Source organism: Mauremys mutica, chromosome 6 (assembly GCF_020497125.1).
Source record: "Mauremys mutica isolate MM-2020 ecotype Southern chromosome 6, ASM2049712v1, whole genome shotgun sequence".
NCBI classification, from domain to species: Eukaryota; Metazoa; Chordata; order Testudines; family Geoemydidae; genus Mauremys; species Mauremys mutica.
The window spans coordinates 48,020,001-48,046,598 of NC_059077.1; the positions used below are offsets into that span (position 1 = coordinate 48,020,001).

At 41.3% G+C, this 26,598-nt stretch overlaps 3 protein-coding genes across 5 annotated transcripts in view; 2 read left to right on the plus strand and 1 right to left on the minus strand.

The window, feature by feature from the left end:
• Positions 1 to 3,372, minus strand: part of RAD17 (RAD17 checkpoint clamp loader component) — a 32,601-nt gene extending 29,229 nt beyond the window's left edge. The window contains exons 1-2 of one of the 2 annotated variants that reach the window (XM_045022124.1): positions 3,237 to 3,351; positions 1,840 to 1,947 (exon numbers count right to left, since the gene is read on the minus strand). In XM_045022124.1, the coding sequence (XP_044878059.1) occupies positions 1,840 to 1,884 (45 nt within the window). In that variant the 5' untranslated portion in view covers positions 1,885 to 1,947; positions 3,237 to 3,351. Of the gene's footprint in view, positions 1 to 1,839; positions 1,948 to 3,236 lie in introns of both variants that reach the window. The other variant, XM_045022125.1, reaches the window with a different exon arrangement.
• A 58-nt stretch (positions 3,373 to 3,430) lies between these two features.
• Positions 3,431 to 14,327, plus strand: AK6 (adenylate kinase 6). Of its 2 annotated transcripts, XR_006580628.1 has the most exons (7): positions 3,431 to 3,604; positions 4,889 to 4,981; positions 7,434 to 7,492; positions 8,132 to 8,277; positions 8,428 to 8,658; positions 14,018 to 14,054; positions 14,256 to 14,327. XR_006580628.1 is itself a non-coding variant. In XM_045022129.1 (5 exons), the coding sequence occupies exons 1-5, from the start codon at positions 3,577 to 3,579 to the stop codon at positions 8,615 to 8,617; spliced, it is 516 nt and encodes a 171-aa protein (XP_044878064.1). In that variant the 5' UTR covers positions 3,431 to 3,576; the 3' UTR covers positions 8,618 to 9,168. The 2 variants fall into 2 exon arrangements, 1 of the variants encoding a protein (XP_044878064.1); XM_045022129.1 differs by lacking the exons at positions 14,018 to 14,054; positions 14,256 to 14,327 and having other exon boundaries at positions 8,428 to 9,168.
• Positions 10,624 to 26,598, plus strand: part of CCDC125 (coiled-coil domain containing 125) — a 40,471-nt gene continuing 24,496 nt past the window's right edge. Inside the window, exons 1-7 of the mRNA XM_045022127.1 lie at positions 10,624 to 10,789; positions 14,018 to 14,054; positions 14,256 to 14,613; positions 16,633 to 16,691; positions 19,222 to 19,308; positions 22,880 to 22,957; positions 26,512 to 26,597. Coding sequence (XP_044878062.1) covers positions 10,764 to 10,789; positions 14,018 to 14,054; positions 14,256 to 14,613; positions 16,633 to 16,691; positions 19,222 to 19,308; positions 22,880 to 22,957; positions 26,512 to 26,597 — 731 coding nt within the window. The 5' untranslated portion in view covers positions 10,624 to 10,763. The remainder of the gene's footprint in view (positions 10,790 to 14,017; positions 14,055 to 14,255; positions 14,614 to 16,632; positions 16,692 to 19,221; positions 19,309 to 22,879; positions 22,958 to 26,511; position 26,598) is intronic.

A 26,598-nucleotide genomic window follows, 5' to 3' on the forward strand; every position in this document is an offset into this window, starting at 1 on the left:
CGCTGAATAACTTGGCATTATCTATCAAATATATACATTTACATCTTGAATATTTTCAGTAACAACCAATCATTTTGAAATGCCATATTTGAAAAATATTTGAAGATTAAGGTTGAATGCTTGTCCCTTTCACTAACAGAAGTTGGTCCAAAAGATCTCTCATTCAACATGTCCATTTAATATTTGAAAAGAAGCTCTTAGAAGTCCTTAGTGGTACTGATAATTATAAACAAATGTTGGCTTGCTCACCCTTACTTAAGTTCTACAATTTGCACCACAAGAAGCTAGACCTAAATTCCATGGCAAGGACATTGTATCATAGCACTCTGGTGCAGCACACGGGAAATTTTGGGGCAGCTTCCATTATTAGTTAAAGAGCCAAGGTTTACAATGAGTTAAATATTAAATAAAATAAAGAATTCAATATAAAAACACTAAAGAGGCTATTATTCAATTTATTTTACATTGCCTCTATATTTTGAATGTTTGATATGCTGCACATTTTTGTATTTACAAATTTAAGAGTGTGGGGGGGGGGGTGAGGGCAGGGGAAATAGAAGGTTTTGGCAACTAAGTAGAAAACAGTTGAACTTTGTTAAAGGGAGAGATATGGAAACTAATTTGGGATTGTGGGTCAAGCACATTTACCTGACGTTTCTCCTACCGTGATGATCAGCAATGAAATAGCTAAGAAAGCTAACATTAAAATGTATATCTGTAGGTTTTAGATTTAATAGCCCATTTGCACAGGTGGGGAAGTTTACATAACTCAGAGCTCTTTTTCAAACTATATGTACACTCAATGACAACACTGCACAATTTATATTCTGTCCACATTTTCAAGGTTATCTTCACAACCACTGGGCTAGAACCATTTTTTTAAATGAAAACTTAGATTCTAAAGAACAATTCCATGGACACGTGTGGAATCCATCACATGTTCTATAGCTGCACAATACACAGAGCCCTGCCTGAAAGAACCTAATAAGAATTAATTAAATCAATATTATCCCCATCAAGAGGGTTCCTGCGTACTCAGTATCTACATACTTTTTTACAAAACCAACACATATTTGCAGGGGGTTTAAAAATGTTCCACTGAATGAAAGGGGTATCAACTGGAAAAAGAAAATCAGACTTGTGTTTATTTTAAGCTTCAAGTAGTTTTTAATTGCACAAGTAACATCTAAGATTACCAGAACTGATTTTTTTTCAGATACATTTGTGCACTTGTCAGCATAGTGTGATTTAATAGTCAGTAATCTCTTTGATTCATGTGGATTTTTAACTGCATCAGTGAGAGGAAAAAAACTTTTTGTATAGGAAAATGTGATTGGATAACAAATAGTGGCACAGAGATTAAGAAACACCTGCAGTACTTGAAAGTACTTTACATTATTATTATTTTAAGGCTAGCTTTCAAATTGGCTTCCTTTAAATGGCTCGTTTTAAGCCACATTGATGGCAAAAGCAATATTCAGGTATAAGAAAGATGATACAAAGCTATCAATACTTAACTCGACCGCAGATTTAACACAAACTGTCATATAGCATGAAAAACAAATTAAGCCATTCCAAGAGAACACTGAAATAAACTCAGCATAAAAACAAGAAATATAGTGGAAATAATCTTTTGCCTTTTTTTTCCCCTTTTTTGCCTTCACTTAAGTTTCTGATTAAGCTATAAGGGTAGGAATGGCTTATTGCTATATCATAAAATTATATTTAATTACACACACTTGTATCAAGATGTGTGTGTGCTGTAGCAAGAGTAAAGCTCCACTTTACACACACAAAAATATTTTTAAAAAAAATTGTTTTAGATTATCAATCACCTACTTTAGTTGGCACTATCTTTGTTCTAGAAGAATTTTTTGACATCATCAACCTTTATCATTCCCATCCACAGTGTATGACCAGTAGCACGTTAAAGAAAGTGACCTGAAACTGAAAAGTGGGGGAACAGACCTTAAGAATAATCCTTTCCTTGTTGAGGAAAATAATCTAAAGTATTTATAGCCATTAAAGATTAACTAGTCTTCTAACTGAAACCTATGTGAATTACTAAGTGATATTTAAATAAATGTACATGCAAATACAAGGTTAAAAATACATCCTATCTGCTCTACAAAGGAGACGGGGGGGGGGGGGGGCCGTTACAACCCAGCTGTAGCGTGGGCGGGACTGGGCTGCATCCCTGTATCTATTGGGTTTCCAGGAAATGGGGCGGGCGAGCCCGCCCCATGCTAACAGAACCCCCCCCAGCCTAAGGGGAGGTGCCACAGAGCCTCAGAAACCCACTAATTGCGGGGGACAACTAATAAAAGAACAGGGACAGGAGTGCGGTCAAAGGGTCATAAGAAGGGAGCCTGACGGTGACACCGAGCAGAGAACCCCGGACAGCGCCCACTGCTCCTCGAAGGCGTCAAGGGAGCCAGCGGACGCCGCCCAGAGGAACTCCGCCCGGAGACGTGAGCGGACTAAGGATCGGAAACAAGCCCCACAGTCGCAGGAGTCTCCATTGGCCAACCGCCTCTCCCTGGTCGCGTAGATGGCCATTTTTGCCAGGGCGAGGAGGAGGTTGACCAGGAGGTCCCGCGACTTTGTGGGGCCACGGATAGGGAGTGCATGGAGAAGGAGGTGTGGGGAAAAGTGCAGCCAGAAACGCAATAGGAGATTAGTGAGGAGCCGGTAGAGGGGCTGCAGCCTGGCGCACTCTATGTAAATGTGCGCCAGGGTCTCCCTCACGCCGCAGAAGGGGCAGGTGTCTGGGACAGGGGTAAACCGCGCCAAGTACACGCCCGTACTCACGGCCCCGTGGAGGAGCCGCCAACTGATATCCCCGACGGGGCTGCATCCCTGTAACTGGGTAATACCCAACCCTGCCCAGGGGCAGTGACCCGGTTACAGAGACACTCAGCCGTAAAGCTTTCCCTGCACTGGCTGTACCCGTGTCTGGGCACGGTCTGGCTGTCGATACCAGCTCCCCTGACTCTCTTGCGGCTGCAGCGTACATGGGCCCATCCGTGGCTAATCAGGGGCCCCGCCTGCACCAGGCGAGGGGCCCAGTCCCGGTAAACTCAGAGCCCCCGCCCCGCTGCTGTCACGGTCCCAGGCGGGTGCTGGGGCGGGCGAGCTGCTCTCTCCCCCTGTAGTCCGGACCCATAGCGGAGATCGAGCTCCCACTCCCCGGGCCCGACCCGGCCCCAGCGTCCGCGGGACCCTAGAGCACAAACACCTGGGCACAGCGCGCTTCAGCCGCTGGGCCACCGCTTCCGGCGAGGGGGCGGCACTGGCCTCTCCTTAGCGGAGAAGAGCAGCGCAGGGAAAACCGACTCAGCCTCCTGCTACCGCAGGGACCTCCCACGCTCGCGGCACTTAGCTGCCCGCACCGCGCCTGCCCCGCACCGCGCCAAAGGGAGCCTCCGCAAACAAATCAAGCGGCGGTGGGGCAGCTGCTGACGGCCTTAGTGTGCGCCGGGCCTGGAGGCTAGGGAAGGCCCCGGGAAGGTGCTCACGTGTCTCCTAGGTGACTAGTCTGCTGCTTTCGTCCCAGCAGCCGGCGAGACGCCAGACATGCGGCGGCCCAACATCCTGCTCACGGGTAAGCGACCGTGAGAGCCGTGCCCGTGGCGCCGGAGCAGCGACATGGGATCCCGGGGCCGCCCCGCCGCCTGCCCTGGGCTGGCTGAGCCGTGGGTCCCCACGTTGCACATGGTCACTGAGCGAAGAGGGGTTCGCTGCTGGCCTGAGCGATCAGTACGAGATCCATAGCGATCCTGCAGCGGAGTCTGTAATGTTCGTTTCTTTTGTCCCTGCCAGTGGGGAATCTGGGAGTGGTTGTGAAACTAGAGAAAATTAATAAATACATGGTGATACACCTATGTCATAGAACTGGAAGGGACCTTGAAAGGTCATTGAGTTCAGTCCCTTGCCTTTACTAGCAGGACCAAGTACTGTCCCTGATAAAAAAAATTTATGCCCCAGATTCCTAAATGGATCTCTCAAGGATTGAACTCACAACCTTGGGTTTAGTAGGTCAGTGCTCAAACCACTGAACAATCTCTCCCCCTGCCTGGGGTTAAGTGGCTTAACCATTGAAAAGGCTAGTGATCCCATTACATGTTTTATTACTTTGGTTAGACCCATTAGCAGCTTTTGACACATCACAGTCTGACAGGAATTTTTTTCCATCAGTTGTTTGCTATGAATTGGGGAGATAGCTAGCTCAGTGGTTTAAGCATTGGCCTGCTAAACCGAGGGTTGTGAGTTCAATTCTTGAGGGGGCCATTTAGGGAACCAGGGGACAAATCTGTCTGGGGATTAGTTCCCCCTTTGAGCAGGGGGTTGGACTAGATGACCTTCTGAGGTCCCTTCCAACCCTAATCATCTTTAATGGCAGCAATGCATTCACACAGGTAGTCTGACAACTGGCTTTCAAACTTAAGGTTTCAGCAGAGTGTTGCTAGGATTTTACCATGACCATATGATGATACCAGGGTCAGTTTTAAGTTGCATAGTATAGAGCAGATTTCACTTTTATTTGTTGATGCCATTCAGATGTGTATTTTCTTGCAGAACTTTCTTCTCCCCCATTATTCTGTGGGGGCTGGGTGTTTGGTGGGGTTTTTTTTTGTGCACTTTTCTGGCTGACTTATTTAAGGAAACGTTTGTGGCCTTTCAGATCTGCACAGATGACTTGGTTCCTTTAAATCTAAATTTTATTTTTTGTCATTTTAACATAATTGAGCTTATCAGTGAGTTTATGGTTGTAATGTACCATAATGTATTTATTTTGCTAATGTACTTATGTTAGGTATGATACAAATACATTATATGACTGGCATTGACTTAAATAACTTATCACTTTATATAATTTGTTTTATAGGTACTCCTGGTGTAGGGAAGACTACACTGGGCAAAGAGCTTGCAGCAAGAGTAGGGGCAACATATGTTAATGTGGGTGATTTGGCAAAAGAAGGTAGGTTGTAAAACAGAATACATGCGTGGGTGGCATGTGAACTTCTGTCTTGCCTCTTCCGCAACTGATGGAACCTAGAGCTCCTACACTGTGGCCGCTGGCCTTCGCCCAGGCTAGCTCCCCCAGCCCGCAGAGTGCCCAAGCCAGGGCCACTGCACAGAGGGAACCCCAGAGCAGGAAGCAAGGAGGGCATGGAGTGGAATGGGGGCAGGGCCACACCTGGCTGTTTGGGGAGGCACAGCCTCCCCAGTCTGTGATACCCACTGCCCATGGGGGTCTGCTTGTGTAGATTCAGATGCAAGATAGGGCCTTTGTAATCAGTGAAGACTGCTTACAGGCATAAGGGTTGCAGATGAAGCCCTGAGACAACTGAAAGATAAACACTTGGGAAAGTGTTAACTGCACCTTTTTAAAGGTGTAGCATGACCAGCTGCTCACCATACTTCCCACCCTTATACAACTGCACCTCATGTCTTCATTTCCCTAAGCAGCTTTGCAATATGGAGGCATAATTTGGTACTAAGAGGCTTCTGATATGACAGATGTTTTAATGAAGTGTGGATACAAATTGATATTTTAAAAATGAATTGGATTTTTTATTTAAATTAAAAACAGGATTTTTAAAAAATAAACTATTTAAATTTGAAATAGGTTGTCAACATAAAGGTCTACACTTATGATAATCTGTTAGTCATTTAAATTAAATACCAGAAATAATATGAAGCAGTACATATTTGCAGACAAGTTTTAAAGAAACGCCAGACCACTGAACTGGTGGAAGTCAATGGCTGTGCACCTAGAACCAGAATTCTCTGAAGTGCTAAATCAGCTTTTACAACAAGGAGTCCTTGTGGCACCTTAGAGACTAATAAATTTATTTGGGCATAAGCTTTCATGGGCTAAAACCCACTTCATCAGATGCATGGAGTGGAACATACAGTAGGGAGGTATAAATACACAGCATATGAAAAGATGGGAGTTGCCTTACCAATTGGGGGGTCAGGGCTAATGAGCAAATTCAATTAAGGTGGAAGTGGGCTATTCTCAACAGTTGACAAGAAGGGGTGGAAATCACTTTTGTGGTGCTAATGAGGCCAATGTAAACAGGGTGGCCCATTTCAAACAGTTGACAAGAAGGTGTGAGTATCAGCAGGGGAAAATAAGTTTTTGTAGTGACCCATCCATTCCCAATCTTTATTTTCAGTTCTGCAGTTTCTCGTTGGAGTCTGTTTTTGAAGTTTTTTTGTTGAAGAATTGCCACTTTTAAGTCTGTTGTTGAGTGTCCAGGGAGATTGAAGCGTTCTCCTACTGGTTTTTGAATGTTATAATTCCTGATGTCAGATTTGTGTCCATTTATTCTTTTGCGTAGAGACTGTCCGCTTTGGCCAATGTACATGGTAGTGATGGCATATATCACATTGGTAGATGTGCAGGTGAATGAGCCCTGGATGGCGTGGCTGATGTGGTTAGGTCTCATGACGGTGTCCCTTGAATAGATATGCAGGCAGAGGTGGTACTGGGGTTTGTTGCAGCTTTTGACAGCTGTAGCCTCTTCTGAGATGCAAAGAGAATATTTTATTCTTTTCAGTTTATTCAACTAGTTCATTCAAAGTTAGGAAATCAATTGGAAGTTGAAAAGAAGGAGCACTTGTTTTCCTCTTTCAATCTATGAATCAAAAACTAGCTGCAACAGGATGATATCTACTAGTTCTAAAATCTTGAAGGACATGGAGACCAGAAATAATCAGTTCACTTCACTAAGTGCAGAGAGTAATTCCTTTATTTAATGTATTTGTTAGTTTTGAGGGCGAAACATGTTTTGATAAACCTTTTTCTTATGTATCTTAAGGTACTTTATTTAATAAAAATTCTGTTTTATGCATTTTTAATTAAATATTAATCTAAAGAGAGCCTAGCATCACAAATAAAAAATTAATCATCTAGTAAATAAGAAATGTATCATTAACCATATTCTAAAATCATAAAAACTGTAAAACTCAAGAATTTTTATAAATGTAAACTAAGCTATATAATTGCTTAAATACATTTGTATAGATGTAGTGCCCTCCTGCTTAGCAAAAAGAAACCGCAAATTTAGTGTAAAGGCCATATTTAGTTGCAAATCAGTATGTGAATTGGTACCAACCAAGAAGAATCAACTTTTTTCTTTAGGAAAATAACTAAAAAGTTCAAATGCAAAACATGATTAAAATCAGTTATTTAAATCCAGGTTTCCTGTTTGCTGATTTAAATCAATCCACCCACCTTTAATGTTCAAGCTAATGCTTTTATCCATGGCATTTGTTTTTTGGAAAAAATCCTATACAATAGATTTTAAAGAACTTGAAAAATAAATACAATTTCTATTGACTGTCAGTGTCGGATTAACATAAATGTGTTGTCAAATGACTACCATTATCTCACAAAATAACATGGACTCTTTTTTCTGTAGGGGAATTATATGAAGGCTTTGATGAGGAATATGAATGCCCAATTTTGGATGAAGACCGAGTGAGTCCAACTTAAAAATCTAGCATATTGAAGGTGGGGGTGGGGTTAATTACAGTAAAAGCTGTGTTTATCTGGCACTTTACCACTGGAAAGCTCTGTAAACTGGCATTTCTGATCTTCATTGAAAGTCTGTTTTATAGTCTGGTTGGCGTGGGGCCGGCAGGCTTCCTATCTGGCTTTGCGTGGCTCCCTGGAAGCAGTGACATGCCCCTGCTGCTTCTAGGCAGAGGAACGGCCATGAAGGGTTCGGCGTGTGGGAGGGGGTGCAGGGCATAGGCTCTAGGAGCTGTGGGGGCGGTGCCTGCAGGGGGAGGCAGCGTGGAGGGCCAGCTAGCCACACCTCCACCTAGGAGCAGCTTGTGGGGAGCTGCCCAAGGTGAGTGCCACCCGGATCCAGCACCCCTGCCCCAAAGCCCCTCCCACATCCAAACTCGCTTCCAGAGCCCATGCCCTGCACCCTCTCCTATGCCCCAACTCCCAGCCCTAAGCCCCCTCCCACATCCAAACTCCCTCCCTATTAGTTAACCAGAATTTTTTACTTACCCTCATTTTCCCCCAACATTGCCAGATAAAAAGCTTTTACTGTACAAAGAAGCTGCATCTAGTTTTCTTGTGCCTTTGTCTGACTTTTTTCTGTAGGTAATTGATGAACTAGAAGACAAAATGAATGAAGGTGGAGTTATTGTTGATTATCATGGCTGTGACTTCTTCCCAGAACGTTGGTTTCATATAGTATTTGTACTTCGCACTGAAAACTCATTTCTGTACGACAGACTTGAAAGCAGGTAAATCAGTGGAGTAAATGAAGGTGAATTATCATGCAGATTCATAGGAGCCTTTCAAGAATATAAATTCAGGGTTTTGTATAAAATAAGGATATAAAGTCCTCTTATTTTTTATATATATAAAATCTGTGTTTTTTGTTTTTGTGTTAGAGGGTACAAAGGGAAAAAACTACAGGACAACATTCAATGTGAGATTTTCCAGACTATTTATGAAGAGGCAATGTCATCTTATAAGGAAGAAATTGTACACCAGTTGCCTAGTAACACGCCAGAGGACCTGGAGCGGAATTTAGACCAGATTGTACAGTGGATTGAGCAGTGGATGAAAGACAACAACTGAAATTTGAGGAAAAAGGAACATGTTGGACTTTTTTTCCCCAGGTTATTCTGACCATTCAATAAATGAAATTTGTAATTGTGGCATGGCTAACTAACCTTTCTTTGTTCAGTTGCACTTCAGGGACTATGATTTTTTAATCTGAGAAACTGAGGAATTATAATAATGATTGATCATACTGATGAATCTGATATGGTTAAAATAATGCCAACCACTGAAGGATGGATTTTGTCCTGAGAGGAGCTGGGATCTATATTATAAAATGGTCATAGAGGGAAGTCAGGAGCACACATAGGCTGTTCTTACATTAGAGAAAGCTCCAGACTACAATGGAGTGAGTATATATTTGAAAGCTTATGTTCATGGTAGGTAATGTGAAATGCATGACTTTTGTGAGCTGTTTTCAAATGCTAAGATATTTTAAAACAGCAGAAGCTTCTTCATAGCATAGAGGAGCATATCATCAAATATTTCTCCATACCGTAAACCATTGCTCATTTTATGTTGATTAAAAGTCACCCAAAGTGAATAAAATAAAGTTTTTGTGAATGGAAGGTTTAAAGAAGCAGCAGTATATGATTTTGTGGAAAGGGGAATGTGAATTACTGTTTGGGGACAGATGTAAGTGACTACAGTGAAACCTGAGCTTGACAGCCTGTGGTCATCTGTCATAATGGCCAGTTAAATGTCAGTCCCTGCAAGAATTCCTCTTTATTAATTGTACTGCGTTATTCATCCAGCTGTTATTACAGCTACAATACTAGCAGACTCCTTGCTCGTCATTATTTATAGGTTTCACTGTACCTGTTTGAGTGGCTGGGGGGAAGGAAATGATGTGATTGGACTCTGTTAACAAAGATCTGTGTGAAAGGATAGCATTAAACCCATCCAAATTAATCTTGTTTGTTCATGGTGGGTTGTGAGCCCTCTGAGCCAGATCCTGCAAGTGACATTCCCACTGAACACAATGGGAGTGTTGCTTGAATAAGGACTACAGAATCTTACAAGAGGAAGAAACTGCCAGAGTTGCTTAAAGTTATCACCTGCTCGAAGAGGAAAAATGTCTTAACTGGTTGTTTGCATTATAGTCCTTCAAATCAATCTGAACAAGTTCTGTGTGTACTTCCATAAAGCAAATTTTGGCTTTTTTTTGTTTTTTTTTTGTAAAGTATTTTTTGAACATGAAAATTAAAGTACATTAATATAAAAAGCGTTAATGGGTCTATTTTACTTACATTCCACAAATCTAATGCAACATCTAGAACTATAGTCTCAGGGGAAAAAAGTGGGTTGGTAGAGACATGTAACTTGTATACCTCTACATCTATTTTAGCCTTTTATCTTCTATGCGAACATCACTAGCCATTAATAGCTCATTGATGGAGCATCCCATGGAGTTCAAAATATTCAATGTCTCCTGTGCTATAAGAATTGTCATAGGACATCAGGCCGATGGCTCATCCAATGTTGAATCCAGTCTCTGAAAGGGGCCAGCACCAGATGCATTAGAAGTTATAAGAAGCCATATATACAATAGGCAGTTAGGGAATCCACTCTGCAGGGGGAGCTTTTAACCTTTTGGCTATAAGCTGAAGTATCAGCAATTGCATATACACCATCTCTGTGTCTCTCCTGTGGCCCAGCAGGTAATAAATGCTAAGACGGCAGTTGGGTGCCAGGCTGAGCTCTGCCCATGCCCTCACTGCCACAATCTCCTGGCTGCTTTCTGCCTGCGGGCTCACCCACGGCTCTGGGGCATGAGGGGAGCATCACGACCTGCCTTCCCCCGGTGCTTTCGCTCTCCCGCCCTGCCCCACTCCTACCCTGGCTAAGGCCCCACACGGAAAGCCATGCAGAGCGCCTGCCGGGGGGCGGCGCTGATTGAGGCCCTGCCCCCGAGGGAGTGACCGCGCTGCAGGTACTCGCAGGCGGGGGACGAGGAAACGCGGGCGGTTGCGGAGCGTAGAGACCCAGGTTCGTGGGCCGCGGAGTGGTCGCAGTCTCCCGGTGGCTGCTGCCGGGCCTGTCCCGACGGGTGCGAGGAGCTCCGCGGGGTTTCCCGCCGCTGGGCTCGAACGGGCCCTGGCATCCTGCCTGGAAGGGGCAGCAGCGGCGCCGCCTGGGGCGGTTCCCCCGGGCCGGGCTGGGAATGCAGCACACGGGAGCCTGCGAGGGGTGCGGCTGGGCTGCAGGGTTGGGCGCTCCAGGGAGGCTGCTGAGGGGAAAGGTTGGGGAGCTGGGGGCAGGAGGAGGAAGGCCAGAGAGGCCTTTTTGGAGGTAGAGTGCAGGCGGTGGGTTTGGTAATAAAACAAGGTTTGCACAATTGGAAGCAGCAATACCCACTGGGTGCTGTAGGCGCACAGGTTTCAGGGTCTGCCAGGCGCTCTGGGGTCAGGGCTGATGGGTAGCATGGGGGATGCTGCACAGCTTGAGTGCGGGGACTGCGCTCCTCTGTACACAGGTGTGATTATTTTCCTCGCTCTCTAGGAGAAATCACACGTGTGCACAGGGGAGTGCAAAGGGTTTGATTTCTTGAGTGTTAGTTAATGGCATTGCCCACTTCCTGGAATTAGGTGCTTCATCACTAGAGCCATCTACTTTTTTCACTCCTGCACGTTGACCAGAATATCTTTTTTGGCCCTGACTTTCAATATCTTACTGCTATTCAAAAGTGTCCTGCAAAAGGAGAAACATTGGTCTTGTAATCCTTTTGTTGGTGTTAGGATGTGTAAAGAAGACTTGAAAAGGTTAACAGTTGTCTATATTTTAAATTAGAAATTCAGGACCTGTTTACACTGGAACACTCTCTCTCCTTGTATCTAGCTGGATTTTTTTTATACCTGTGGTTTCCCTCAGGTGCAGCAGAGAAAGCAGTTGTGTAGACAAAGCTTAGGTAGGCTCAGACATTAAAAATGAGCTCACTAAAAATGCCTGAGCCTTGTCTATGCTGCAGCTTTCATCCATTCCACTGGTAATGGAGCTACACAGCTAGGATTTTTCAGACCTTTAATTCCCAATGTAAACAAAGCCACATAGTCCTTTAGATTAGACATGACTTGAATTTTTAGTGTAAAAACAGGCAGAGGAAAAATAATTTTTAAAAATGCCTTTTGACCTTTATAAATTTTAAAGAACAAAAAAGTGCACAAACCTAGTTTAAAAAAAACTTTAGTTGTCTGTGCACCTCTTGTGAAACTTCCTACTAACTGAACAATAACTGACTACAACTGCCTTACAGCGACCTGTGAGCTTTAATATTTTTATTCAGGCTGATAGAAAAATGAGCTATCATGTTCTTAACATAGCTGCTTATATACAGAGGGCTGCCTACGGATGGCTCTCAGAAGTTGTGTTTTTATATTCTAAATAAGCCTCTTTCACAATAGGTATAAATCATGGTTTGTAACCCGGTAAAGTATTCAATTGTGATTACTGGGCAGTTTCAGCTCTGTGATACATGCTGGACTGGACCTCATCACAGCACTGTCACAACAGTTTATTCACTGTGGTATTTCTAATGTGCCCTTCGCCATAATAACTAAGTATCATTTTATCTTTCTAGGTGTCCTGTGTAAAGAGTAGGAATTTACCCTATATAGCGTATCTGTTCTAGTTTTATAACTTTGAGTCTAATAAGAAGTAACTGATTAGAGACAGACTTTGCTGATTACCCTCTTTCAAACAGCCAGGTGTATGTTGAGAGTTTCTTTTTCAACACATAGATGAGTTTCTAAGCAGTGTGGTGCAATTTTAAACTTTACATATTTGTTCAGTGGGCCACTCAACTAACATTACTGAAAAAAATAATCCATTAGTCTGTCAAAAAATACTGTAAATAGAAATTTAATTAGGTTTGCTAATGAATAAACATTTAACAAGTCAATATTCATACACTATCCAGTATGCACACTATCCAGTAGGCTGTCCATCTGAATTATTGATTCTAGAGCAGTGGTTCTCAAAGTTCATTGCACCATGACCCACTTCTGATCAAAAAATTACTACATGACCCCAGGAGTGGGGACCAAAGCCTGAGCCCGCCCAAGCCCCCCTATCCCATGTGTGGGTCCAAAGACAGAGCCCAAGCCCTGCCAAACCAGGCCGGGGAGCCAAAACCGAAGCAGAGCTCAGGCTTCAGCTTTGGTCCTGGGCGGTAGGACTCAGACTTCGACTTCAGCCCTGGGCCCCAGCAAGTCTTAACGCCAGCCCTGGCAACCCCATTGGAACGGAGTTGTGACCCACTTTGGGGTCCCAACCCGCAGTTTGAGAACTGCTGTTCTAGAGTATCTGTTTTGGTCTGTGTTGCTACTTTCTGCTCACAAGAAAAGATGAAGCTCTGCATTACCAGTATACCTGGAGGCAGAATTTGGCCTTTGATTTTCTTGCCTTGCAGTCTCAGCATGATCTTCTGTGTTTTCTGGTTGCAGGATGCTGTTTCAGTTGGGAGGAATTCAAAATATATTTAAAATGTGACTGGAGTTTACACAATTTTATTAATTAAAATAATCCAGGACTATCTATCACTGTGTTTCTTCCATGAGAGAAGATAAGGAGACAGGGTTGGCAGGAAGAATTGAGTTTGTAAACCAAATAAGTAGCAGCAGTTGAGTTTGGAAGCTTGGAGATAAATTGTTTTCTGATTCTTAATTTCTAGCGCTAGACATCATGGTGATGGGCACAATGGAAATGCCTAAAAGATAAATGGTGACCTCCCTTTTCTTAGAAAAAAATCCTGGGATTAGTGGTTCCAACATCTATCAAATTATTATTAAATCATATTGAAAATTAAGAGAGGTAAAGTCCAAATTAGTGGGCTATAATTTAGAAATGTTTACATCAGCTTGCAACTATTGTAGTGTTGAAAATGTTACCAAGTCAGCTGGTGTTGACATTTCAACATGCTAAAAATAATATACACAGAGTGAAGGTGATCTGTGACTAAAGAAAGGATATAAAGCTTTTCCTCTTTATAAAGGTTTAATTGTTTTTACAAATTAAATGTCTATCACTGAACAAGCCTCAACTGAAAATAGTATTAAATTGTTTAAAACTAAATCCATTAAATTTAGTTTTAGACAGTTCAGAAGGGAATAATTTTTCTTATACTTCTACTGTACATGAATTACTTGGGCATGAACTAAATGTTAGACACTTCAGAAAACTTGATGTGACTTTTGTACCTAGTGAATTGTAAACCTAATAATACTTCCTCTTTACTGCCTTTTTTTTTTTTTTAAAGTAAAGAAACCTGGTGAGTAGGTAGGTAGGCGTGTTCTCTTGTGCCTTGTTGGCAGAGACCAGAACACTGATATGCTTTTATGTTATTAGAAACATACTTTGAACAAACTGAAAATACCTGCTGCTTTTGTGTCAGTTAAAACCGATCTATTGGTTTAATTGTAGATTCAAGTCACCAGAATTACTCCTGCTTACCTACCAGGTAATTTTATGGACAAATAACTTAGATTGTCTTAGTGTGTTTTGTTCATGTGCACAGTAGACATTTTCTGGGATCCTGAACATGGTGTTGGAAAACACGGGGACTCTAAAAACACAAGATTTTTCACTTCATCTCAGACAAAGTACTACGTTCCCTTCTGTACTGCTACTTTGTTTGAGGATCTTTTCCCTTTCAAAATAGGTATATAGAGTTCTGAAGAAGACATCGTTCGCATTGCCAATGAGTGAGGTGTTCACATTACAAAGCAAACAGGAGGAGAGAGACTCGGAAGGTGAAGAGGATGACATGACACGTGGAGACTTGGGAAATGGACTTGGTAGAAGGCCTGGTGGTGTCTATGAAATGGAAGGTTTAAATGTGCACACATTTAGATCTAGGAAAGGGTCTGATAAGATCTTCAGTCCCCTTCTGCTAAAGAAAGGGGAAGAAAGTGATGCTGCAATTTTTCACTATTCAAAATGCAATGGTTTGTATGATGTGTCATCCAAAAAGCCTGGGATAAGTGGCATTACTAGATGCAGCCGACAAAATAGTTCTGGTAAGACTAACTTTTAGTTAATTATTTGCCCCTAAAGTTTCTCTGTTTGTGAAATTGAGAAAATAATCTACCTCACAAGAGTGTTATGAAGCTTTATTCAAAATGTTTCTAAAACATTTTGAGAACCTCTAATGAAATATTTTTAAGACGTGCCTGTAATGTTTGCACAATACATTGGTAACTGATATAATCTTAAAAGTTAGTGTTGTAGTCTTTCGAGCTCATGTCATGTCACCGTAAAGTTAGTCACCTTTAGCAGTCTAATAATGCTTAAGAATTTTAGTTATGCTGCTTATATTTTCTGATACTGCTCTGCAGTGCTGAGATATTTTTATGACAAACAGAATGAAGAATATGTTGACTGTGAATTGCTGAATAAAAATGTTTATTTACATTAGACTTTTGGGAGTTGATTTAGCATGATATACACTGAACTATTGTATAAATACAGCCAAATGCATTAGACTTTAATTTCAGTTTAGTTTGGGGATGGTCTCAGCTCTCCCTCCAGCCTCTTCAAATGCTATGTTGAAGCTATATTGGATTTTTCCCTTCCAGCTACTGGTCCTATGACCCCTCTTTAATGGGGTCATTGAAAGTGAGGTTTGACAAAGAGATCAGGAAATAAGGGGGTGGGGGGAGAAGCAGACTAATTTTCTTTGCTTATGGGGGGGATAGCTCAGTGGTTTGAGCATTGGCCTGCTAAACCCAGGGTTGTGAGTTCAATCCTTGAGCAGGCCATTTAGGGATCAGGGGAACTGTCAGGGACAGTACTTGGTCCAGTTGGTGAAGGCAGGGGACTGGACTCAATGACCTTTCAAGGTTCCTTCCAGTTCTATGAGATAGGCACATCTCCATATATTATTAATATTATTATTTTATTATTATTTTTTAATGGAGGAATTGGAATGACACAGTCCTGTTCCACTTCCTTGTGTCTGTAAGCTGCTTAAGTACATCATCCCTGAAATAATATCTAAAATTTAGTTTCCAACTAAATATCAAACATCTATGCTTGATATTTCATTGAAATTATAGTTCAGGAACAATCTCACCCTTAAAAAGTCACTCTACAGCATTTGAAGCTCTCTGTTTTCTTATTATTAGTCTTGAATTTTATATAAAGGTGGCAATGCTGTGAATATAGTCAACCGTTAGTGCTTCTCCTTCCCCCCCCCCCTTCAAATATCTTTTTAGTTATTCTTACTACCCCCAACTGAGTGTTTCCTTCTTTGGTGTTCTAGTGACTCTGGCTCACTCACTCCAACATAAACCAAACTGTCCAACATAATTGCTCTTTTGTTGGTGTCAGCAGGACCAGTGTGAAATTTATGAGACTTGTGCAATCCCAGTCAATTTCACAATGCTTCTGCTTGCACCCTAAGTGATAAGAGTCTGTGCAATGAGCTCCATGCAAGCAGAGCTTGAGTCCACATGGAACCATGTTGAATTCACTGGGCCTCTGCATAGGGGTCTACCTATGTGGAATGGAGGTCACTGAAGGATTAGGGCATAGGCAGTTGCCCATAATAAGCACCTGTATGAGTTGAATGAGTGGATCCAGTGTAGTGCTTCCTTCCGTGTACTCCTGCAAGGCTTCATGCAAGTCATCCACACTCTATGCAATTAGAGTTCTTGAACACCTGGTAGCTAGTTGTTGTCTTGTTTTTTAAATGTTGAAAACTTAAAACACTTTTTTTCATAAATATACAGGAAAAATGAAAATGCATTTGGAGGAAGAGTGATTTTTTGGTAAAAGGAAACACTTGAAATTAATTTATTCTCTGTGTGGCTAAACTTCTCTTTTTCTGACTTTGGCTTCTTTATATGTGAAATATTGCAGACCACATAATAGATACTGTTTTCATGTATTTTGTAATTCTGTGTTATTTAGCCTCATAAAAATTACAAGGATGATGATGAGTGTCTAAATGGGCTCTCCTATCAATATAAAGGTAAAGAAAACTAAAAGAATTGGGAGTTTTGTGAATGTGTTGGTATCTCATCAATTTTATACAGAGTCTAATTCTGACGTGTCAAATGAAGAATTAAGGCAACAACTTCGGGGGGCTATAGAGGTTAGTACTAGTCCTGAATGGGCTTCTTTTGAAATGCTTGTTTATTATAATGTAATAAAATATGTATAATGTTATTTCATTGGAAGATCTTAGAATACCCAGAACTTTTGGGTAAACATGAGTTCTGTCAATCAAAGAGCTAGTTGGGAGACTTAAAAGATTCTGTGCCCCAGGATCTATAAGCCTGAAGGTCACTGTACCCTGTGGATTTTCCAATTCGGGAGTGCAGTGAAGAGGAAGACTCTTTGTTCTAGATTCCCAAAGTGTGGAGGGCCTTAAAGGGGCAATACTACATTTAGCAGCAATCTGTTCATGACACTCTCAGTTTGAAAACTTGGAGCACCAACATGGAAGCTGGCAGGCCTATTTCAAGCCAGCTGTGTTGAAGGGACCCTGGCATGCAGAGCACAGTAAAATCTCAAGGAACATCATCAAGTTTATTAATCAAATATTGGTAAATTGGGATGCTATGATGTACAGTACAAGGAAAAATTGTCATTTGAATGTGTTGTGGTGCAACTTCCGTTAACTGCGGACAAACATAGGAACACAAATCTTATTACTGTCAAAGTAAAACAAATACAAAAAACAACCCTTTACACATTAGTATTGTCTTAGTAACAAGATAAACAAACCACAAAAATGAAAAGCTAAGTAAAGAGAACAAAATAGGAGTCTCCAGCTAAAACCGTGGGATAGTAGCATTCATTCTAGCAGAGTAAAACTATTTCAAGAGGGTATATGGATAAGAGCATAAAGCTTTGGCATAGAGAGGATATGCAAGTCAGAAACCATTCTATTCATCATCAAATAGCATAAAATCTGGGCCCAGTCCCTGAAGGTGCTCAACACCTGGGATTTGCTGAGTACCCTCAACTTCCATTAAATTCAGTGGGAGTTGAAGATGTTCAGCAACTCCCAAGAGACACTCTGTACTCAATAGGATCATTCTGCATCATGCATCTGAGAATCAGTTTGCGAGAGAGAGCCTATTTTATTGAAACTTTCTACTTAGTCCTGCAGTTTAAACATGACATACTTCAAAGGAATGATTTGCCAAAGATTTGGCGTGTGCTGCTTCTAGAGACCAAATGTAAGTGGAAACTAAATACAAAGCATATGTGCCTATATAGTCTAGATTGAAGGCTAAAATCACTGGATAAGAAAATTATCATTTTCTAGGAAAAGGACTACTTTTGAAACTCTAAAATACTTTAACTCTTGATTGTGTAGGGCAGACTTGTTTACCTGCCGCGTCGGCAGGTTCAGCTGATCGCGGCTCCCACTGGCCGCGGTTCGCCGTCCCAGGCCAATGGAGGTGGTGGGAAGTGTCGCGAGCTGAGGGATGTGCTGGCCGCGGCTTCCCGCCGCCCCCATTGGCCTGGGACGGTGAATCACGGCCAGTGGGAGCCACGATTGGCCGAACCTGCCGATGCGGCAGGTAAACAAACTGGCCCGGCCCGCCAGGGTGCTTACCCTGGTGAGCCGCGTGCCAGAGGTTGCCGACCCCTGGTGTAGGGCATATACAATCATGTTCTGTACTGAATAAATCAATTGCCATTATCTGTTCAACAAATGTTTATTTTTGTCCATTTGTTTTGAGATATGCAACTGAATGGCTCCACTTGTCACCCAAGTCAGTCCTCCAAATATAGGCACATTTCAGTATCAGTTGCTGAATTAGTGGAACTGTAACAAATGCTGGTTGTCAGTGCTGATTTTGGAGCAGAATCTAGTTCTGGCAACGAGTCAGATTTCTACCACCTACAAATCTGCAAAATGAATTTCAGCTATTAACATGACTGACTTCTTATCTTTAACATGAACTTCGGTTAAAAGTATCCAGGACATTTTTTTCTGAGACCTCATGCTTAACATTGCTTTTCTGCTCTGACTCATCTAAAGTTCCAAGACAGAACTTTTGTGTTTGTGTGTGTGCGTTTACTCAGAGTAGGGGCAGGTCATTGTTGCTTGTCACCAGATATGGAAAGGGGGCGGAGGGAGGGTTTTTCTTTTTAACTCTTCGAAATTGCAAACTGACCACTTTGTAAGAGGAGAAGGGAAGGTGATCCAGATATTCTAATGAGGATACAGTTGGGTAGGAGCTTTTTTACTTGGACAGCTGCTTAATTCTCGATATACAAAATAATACTAGAATAGTATCCATATATTATATAATATCCATATACAGTTGTAGTAAAATTAAAAGAAGAAAGCAAAACAGGGCATAGTGTTCAAAAGCCTGTGCCAGAATAAACACAAAACAAAAGAACTGCAGAATCCAATCATATGTTTTTAAAGTACATTTGCAGAGAATGGGAAAAATAGTAATTGTATGTATGCTTGATAATACATTTTTTTAAATATACATTCTCATTAGCATTATGTCATATTGGAAACAAGCTGTAAATCATATTAATAGGTAAAGATTATCTTCTAAAGGGAGCTCATTTGGTAACAACTTGTTGAGACATAAGACTGTTCTGGCTTTTACTTTAGTTTTTTATGTTTTTGTTTTTTTGCACTTCAGGAGGTAGAGATTTTAAAAGTAGAGCTTGAAGCATCGCAGAGACAACTTGAAGGAAAAGAAGAAGCACTTAAAATTCTGCAAAATATGGTAAGAAGTGCTTTTAAATTAACAGCTTATTTAACAGGGTTTTAATTTAAAGCATTAACTGTACCTGAATATTAAAGAGCTAGCAATTATGAATACTGCTTTCCACACACAGTCACAACTATTCTTGAAAGAGGCACCGCTATAATAGCACATTGGTAGTTTGACCTTATAGGATCTATCCACTTTAGTCAGTGGATGCTATCTTCCTTTGACTCCTTTTACTAATGTTGCTTCCTGTGCTGTGTCTTTCATCACAAATTAGAGGTTTCTTTCAGTTCATGCCCAGATCTCTCACAATAAAAGACAACACCTAATAACTATTAGGGTATCACTTTTTTGTATGTGTTGTGATGTTTTTGTTTACTATTCAAATCAAAGCCACCACAATCAATTTCCAAAGTTTTAGCGTAGTTACACAACCCATTTACAGTACTGTTAGGTCCCATCCATTTAAAATTGTATTGGCATTGTACCTGGGTCAACGATCATTCATACAGTACCCTGGGTCCTTGAAAGTTACTTTTGTAACACAAACAGGACTTAAAAGAAAAAAAGATCTTTTTGATTTTTTTTTCTCCAAGTTGAAGCAAAGGCAAACAATCCCATAGTTGGGATCCTCCTTCCAGATGATGTCATGGTATCCTCGCACTGAGGATACCTCTCCTGAGGAGAAACCCCAGTTACTTGGAAGAGCCAGGTAATAGTAATGGGGGATTCAATTATTAGAAATAGAGATAGTTGGGTTTGTGATGACTGGGAGAACCACATGGTAAATTGCCTTCCGGGTGCAAAGGTTTCAAGTATCATGAGACATCTAGACAGACTTATGTGCAGTGCAGGGGAGGAGCCAGTAGTTGTGGTACATGTAGGTTCAGTGACATAGGGAAAGGAAAGAAAGAGGTCCTGGAGGCCAAATTTAGGCTGCTAGGTAAGAGATTAAAGTGCAGGACTTCCCTGATAGCATCCTCTGAAATGCTTCCAGTTCCATACACAGGGTCAGAAAGTCAGGTAAAACTGAAGGGTCTCAATGCATGGATGAGACAATTGTGTAGGAAGGAGGGTTTTCGGTTTATTAGGAACTGGGGAACCTCTTGGGAAAAGAACAGAATTATCAGACACACAGATAATCACAATATTTTGGGAAGAATCAACATGGCTTTTGTAAAAGGAAATCATGTCTTGCCTATCTTTAGAATTCTTTGATGGTGTCAACAAGCATGTGGACAAGGGATGATTCAGTTGATATAGCGTACTTGGACTTTCAGAAAGCCTTTGACATGGTCCTTCACCAAAGACTCTTAAGCAGACTAAGCAGTCATGGGATAAGAAGGAAGGTCCACTCATGGATCAGTAACTAGTTAAAAAATAGGAAACAACAGGTGGGAATAAATGGTCAGTTTTTGCAATTGGGAGAGGCAAATAGTGAAGTTCCCCAAGGATCTGTGCTGGGACCAGTGCTGTTCAACGTATTCATAAATGATCTGGAAAAGTGGGTGATCAGTGAGGTGGCAAAATTTGCAGATGATACAAAATTACTCAAGATAATTAAATCCAAAACTTACTGAAGAGTTGCAAAGGGTTCTCACAAAACTGGGTGACTGGCAACAAAATGGCAGATGAAATTCAGTGTTGGTAAATGCAAAGTAATACACATTGGAAAAAATAATTCCAACTATGAATTCAAAATGATGGGTTCTAAATTAGCTGTTACCACCCATTCAATGTGCAGCAGCAGTCAAAAAAACTAATGGAATGTAGGGAACCACTGGGAAAGAGAGAAATAAAAAAACAGAAAATATCATACCACTATATAAATTCATGGTATGCTCACACCTTAAATATTGCATTTAGTTCTGGTTGCCGCATCTCAAAAAAGATATATCAGAACTGGAAAAGGTATAAAGAACGGCAACAAAAATGATTAGTGGTATGGAATAGCTTAGATAGAAGTAGAGATTAAGAAGTCTGGGACTGGTCATCTTAGAAAAGAGACAACTAAGGAGTGATACAATAGAGGTCTTTACCCCTGGGCATAACACAGGAACAAGGGATCACCCAATGAAATTCATATGCAGTAGGTTTAAAACAAACATAAGGAAATACTTCTTCACACAATGTACACTCAACCTGTGGAGCTCATTGTCTGGGATGCTATGAAGGCCAAAGGTATAACTGGTTTCAAAAAAGAATTAGTTAAGATCATGGTCAGGGACAGAACCCCATGCTCCAGGTGTCCCTAAACTGCCAACTGCCAGAACTGGGACTGTATGACAGGATGGATCATTTGAAATTACTGTCTTCTGTTCAGTTTCCTTTGAAGTATCTGGCACTGGCCACTGTAAGAAGACAGGATACTGTGCTTTGATGGACCATTGGTCTGACCCATTATGGCCATTTCTATGTTCTTGAAATGCTGCTAAACTTTAAAAATAGCAAAGACTAGCAGGAGTTGAAACACAGCTGTGGTTTGCAGCCCAGCTATTGAAAGTTTAACATCTTGAATACTAAAACCACTAGGATTTTTGTAATCAGTTTAAATGTAAATTTAATTTAAAGAGTTTTCTTTTTCTTCCTTATGAGTCTGTTGATATGAGGAAGTATATGTGACTTAATCCCTCAGTAAGGAATTGCATTCACAACTCTGACTCACAATTTATTTATTTTTTATAGATAGTGCTATATCAGTCTACTTAAGATTTTAAGAAGTGGTTGCTCCTTGTCATGAAAGCAAAATCTGGCTTTTGGAATCTATAAAACCTATGATCAAGAAGAGCTCCCTTTGATTCACAGGTGCCGACATTTGTCACCAGTGAGCAGGTTAATTTTGGGAGTTAAATACCTAATCTGTCCATGAGTCTCCACGCACGTGTTCTGGGAACTGAAAACCAGTCTGAGGTTCTGCGCTTTCTACATTCTGTCCTTAATTAGTGCCAAAAAGAACAGCTGAGCTGAGGGACTAATGACAGACTTAAAGTTTGGTCTTTCAGAAACAGGCCTTGATATCCCAGCTTTCCAAAAGCATATGCTGGTTAGTTCTAACCTTTACAGGTTGTGAAATATCAAACCTTAAAATCATATTATTCTAATTTCTATCTTGCTTCCCCTGCCCTTCCTTCTTCCAATAGCTGCTAGAGCTTACAATTCTTTATACCACCTGTAAGGGTACGTCTACACTACCCGCCAGATTGGCGGGTAGTGGTCGATCTATCGGGGATCAATGTATCAAGTCTAGTGTAGACGCGATAAATCGATCCCCGATCGCTCTGCCGTCAACTCCTGTACTCCACTGCGGCGAGAGGCGGAAGCGGAGTCGACAGAGGAGTGGCGGCAGTTGACCCCGCGCCATGAGGATGCAAGGTAAGTCGACCTAAGATATGTCAACTTCAGCTACGCTATTCTCGTAGCTGAAGTTGCGTATCTTAGGTCGAGTTCCCCTCCCCCAACCCCAGTGTAGATCAGGCCTGAGTCTAGAATGGCAGTTTCTACAGGATGTAAAATGATACATTAATTTAGTTATATAATACTGTTAGATTTGTCTATATGATCTTGTCATTGTTCATCTTTTTCACAGACAGTATTTAATAAAGCCACTAGTCATACAAAAGCAATACTTCAAAAAACTGAGGAACAAAAGAGAGCTTTAGAAAAGGTAAGGGTGCAGTTTTCTCCTCTCTGCAAAATCATACTAATATCATATTGACTTTATTTCTTGTAATTTGTGAACCTAAACCAATAATTTAGGATTTCTTCTGAAGTGACAAAGGTGGTCCCTCTGTTTTTGAATATAATACATATCTGACTTTATTTCAGTTTTAGTGTTGCTGACAGAAATTTCATCCCACTTAGCTTTAAGGAGACAAAGTTAACTTATCACATTTATGTCTGAACATTTGTACCTTCTATTTACAAATAATTCTTAAGATTACTATGTTGAAAAGACAGAAAAAATAATATTTTTCAATTTGTTCACTTTGTGCATTTGACAGCACTTTGTTTATAGGCTGGGATTTTCGAAGGAACTTAAGAGAGTTAGGTTTCCAACTCTCCGATTTTAGTAATTTTTTCTCTAATTTTTTATGAGTGGGTGGGTGGCTTTTTCACACACACGAGCAAGGTGGGGGAGAGACATTCCAAGAATAGGAATATAAATGTAGATCCATTAGAAACTGGTGGAGGGAGTTGAGGGCAAGTATAATAATTGAATCTACTTTAACTCTGTTTTTTAAGACTTGAACTTGTATCTCTAATCAAATGTTAGACTGTGGGCTGGTCTACACTAAGGGGAAAAATCGATATAAGATACGCAACTTCAGCTACGTGAATAACGTAGCTGAAGTCGAAGTATCTTATATCGATAACTTACCCGTCCTCACGGCGCGGGATCGATCTCCGGGGCTCTCCATATCGACGACGCCACCGCCGTTCGCGGTGGTGGAGTTCCGGAATCGATATAAGCGCGTTCGGGGATCGATATATCGCGTCTAGATGAGACGCGATATATCGATCCCTGAAAAATCGATCGCTACCCGCCGATACGGCGGGTAGTGTAGACGTAGCCTGTCAGCTGTCTGTCTTTCTAAGGAACATTACTGCAATGTTATGCTTGGTTCTGAGCCTTTAAGGTGTCCAATACATGGGTATTTTACAGATATACAAGTGGGATTTAGACAAGTACAAAAGATTACATTCAAATATGGACGTGGAATTCCCTTTTATCTGGCAATTAAGTACTGCCTAAGTGAACACTCACAGTGAATTTATACTGTAATATGCCACAAAGAGGCAGTTTTTCCTGCTGAATAAGACATAGGGATTACATGAATGCATGTGAAAAATGTCTGGCCTAACTGCCTCAACACATGGAATCCATCCTGAAGACCTGTCCGCACTGCAAATAAAACTGAGTTGTAGCACCTGGCTACCACACTTACAATTTGTAGTATAAATAGGACACTGGAAATACCTACGGCCTTAGTACAGTTATTGGATACAGTGAAGTTTCCTTGTACACTATAATTGTAGTTGGGTTGGGAGAAAAACATGTTATAACCAGGTTTTCTGACTCAATTGTACTTGGGTCTAAAGCTGTTAATAGTGCCACTTCTAATACGAGAAAACCTGCTCCTCCTCTTCATCTACTATTAGGGTGACCAGACAGCAAATGTGAAAAATTGGGATGGGGGTGGGGGGTAATAGGAGCTTATATAAGAAAAAGACTCAAAAATCGGGACTGTCCCTATAAAATCAGGACATCTGGTCACCTTATCTGCTATATACTGTTGTGTGGTGAGGCCAAGGGATTACTTGGAATGATAGCATGTTAGAAGGAGGATAATCACTTGATCTCTCTCCCAATATGGAACTATTACTCAAAAGTAGCTAACACCATCAGTTTCTCCATTACACTGACATTTTGGAGAATTTTCCTTCAAAAAGATGAGCGTAGAACAAAGTACCTTACTGCAGTGTTACCATGAGATAGTGTCACTTTGATACTGGAGAACTTTACCATTATCTCCTTGAGTGTAGCCTAATGTATTTAAGCAAAACACACCTCTTGTGTCCTCAGTGGAAGATTGTTGCTAACTGCCACCACTGCAGAGAAACTGTGACAGATTTTCACAGTAAAACAATTAAAGCAGAGTGGGAATTTTTCAATATGTATCTAACAGTGTGCCATCTGTCAAGTATTAATTTTAATTGCTACATCCAGACAGGTCGGATTTCTACACATACTGATATTCTTTATATAAATAATTTCAACTTGATATTCTTTGTACAGATAGCAGCTTACTGTTAGTATGGGAAACCCCCATAGGGGAAACTATCTAATGTCAAAAAGGCCCATCTTAGATGTAGGAGTATTGAAAAGAACACTTATTGTGAAGGGAAAGGGGTCCTTAAAGAAACCATGGCATAATATCCATGCATTTTTGGACAGCCCAAACTATTAGTTAGTTTAACCTTGTGTCTGAAAAGGAATCTATTGCGTTTTTGTTTTGTTCTCCCCCAACCGCCCAATTAGTGGGCATCACCCAAGAAAAATAACCATACAGAATGTCATAACCTAAAAAGGTAATAGGGACTTGTGACACATGGACTTCAGAAGCCCCAGCAGTTTGTAGTCTGCTTTTAAACTCTTCAGAGGATCCCTCTTAAACTCTTCAGGTGAAATCCTGGTCCCATTGAAGTCAGTGGCAAAACTCCCAGTAACCTCACTGGAGCTGGGACGTCCCTTTCTGTGAGCGCTTGTCTTCACACAGACTTGCACCTGTTCAATTAAACTGTTCACTGGTGTGAGCACTCTTATTCCAGTTTAAGAGTGTCTTATTTCAGTTTAGCTTAAATCTGTTCTAAACTAAACCAAAATAAACCAGACTTGCACCAGTTTATCTAAATCCATTTAAAATCACACCTTAAACCAATGCAGCTCTGTGTACAGACAATCCTGTAGTCCAGGGTTTCTCAAACAGGGGTCACCGCTTGTGTAGGGAAAGCCCCTGGCAGGCCGGGCCGGTGTGTTTACCTGCCTCGTCCACAGGTCCAGCTGATCGCGGCTCCCACTGGCCGCGGATTGCTGCTCCGGGCCAATAGGAGCTGCTGGAAGTGACGTGGGCTGAGGGATGTACTGGCCGCTGCTTCCAGCAGCTCCCATTGGCCTGGAGCAGCGATCTGTGGCCAGTTCGAGCCGCAATCGGCTGAACCTGCGGATGGGGCAGGTAAACACACTGGCCTGGCCCGCCAGGGGCTTTCGCTACACAAGCGGCGACCCCTGTTTGAGAAGCCCTGCTGTAGTCTGTCGCATTGCCCTCCGACTATGTTCAGAGAAAAGAACAAGCTAATACCATGTTGTAAATCCTGATAAATATTCCAGCAGTTCGTAACCAAATCTGGAGGCTGCCTACAGATGCTTTCCACAGTATTTATCTAGGTCTGTTTATTTTTTAATCTTCTTTATAGTTAGTTTTAACTAGTCATGTAAAATTACCAATTAAGTATTTTTTAAAGACAGCTTTAATTTAAAGAGAACTGTTAGTTGGCTCAGTAACAGAGTGAAACTGAACTCTGATATTAGGGAAAGCAGAACCAAGAGTTTCCTTGGATAAAAAGTCTGGAACATGGACAATTTTTTTTTTTTAAACAAAATGTTGTGGTGCTTTAGACTCATTCCTGTAATTAACTGTTGTTGTTTTTTCTTCTTAGGAAATAAATGCTTTACAATGGGAAATTGAATTTGATCAAGAAAGATTTAAAAACATAGAAGAGGCATGGACAGAAAAATGTGACAGG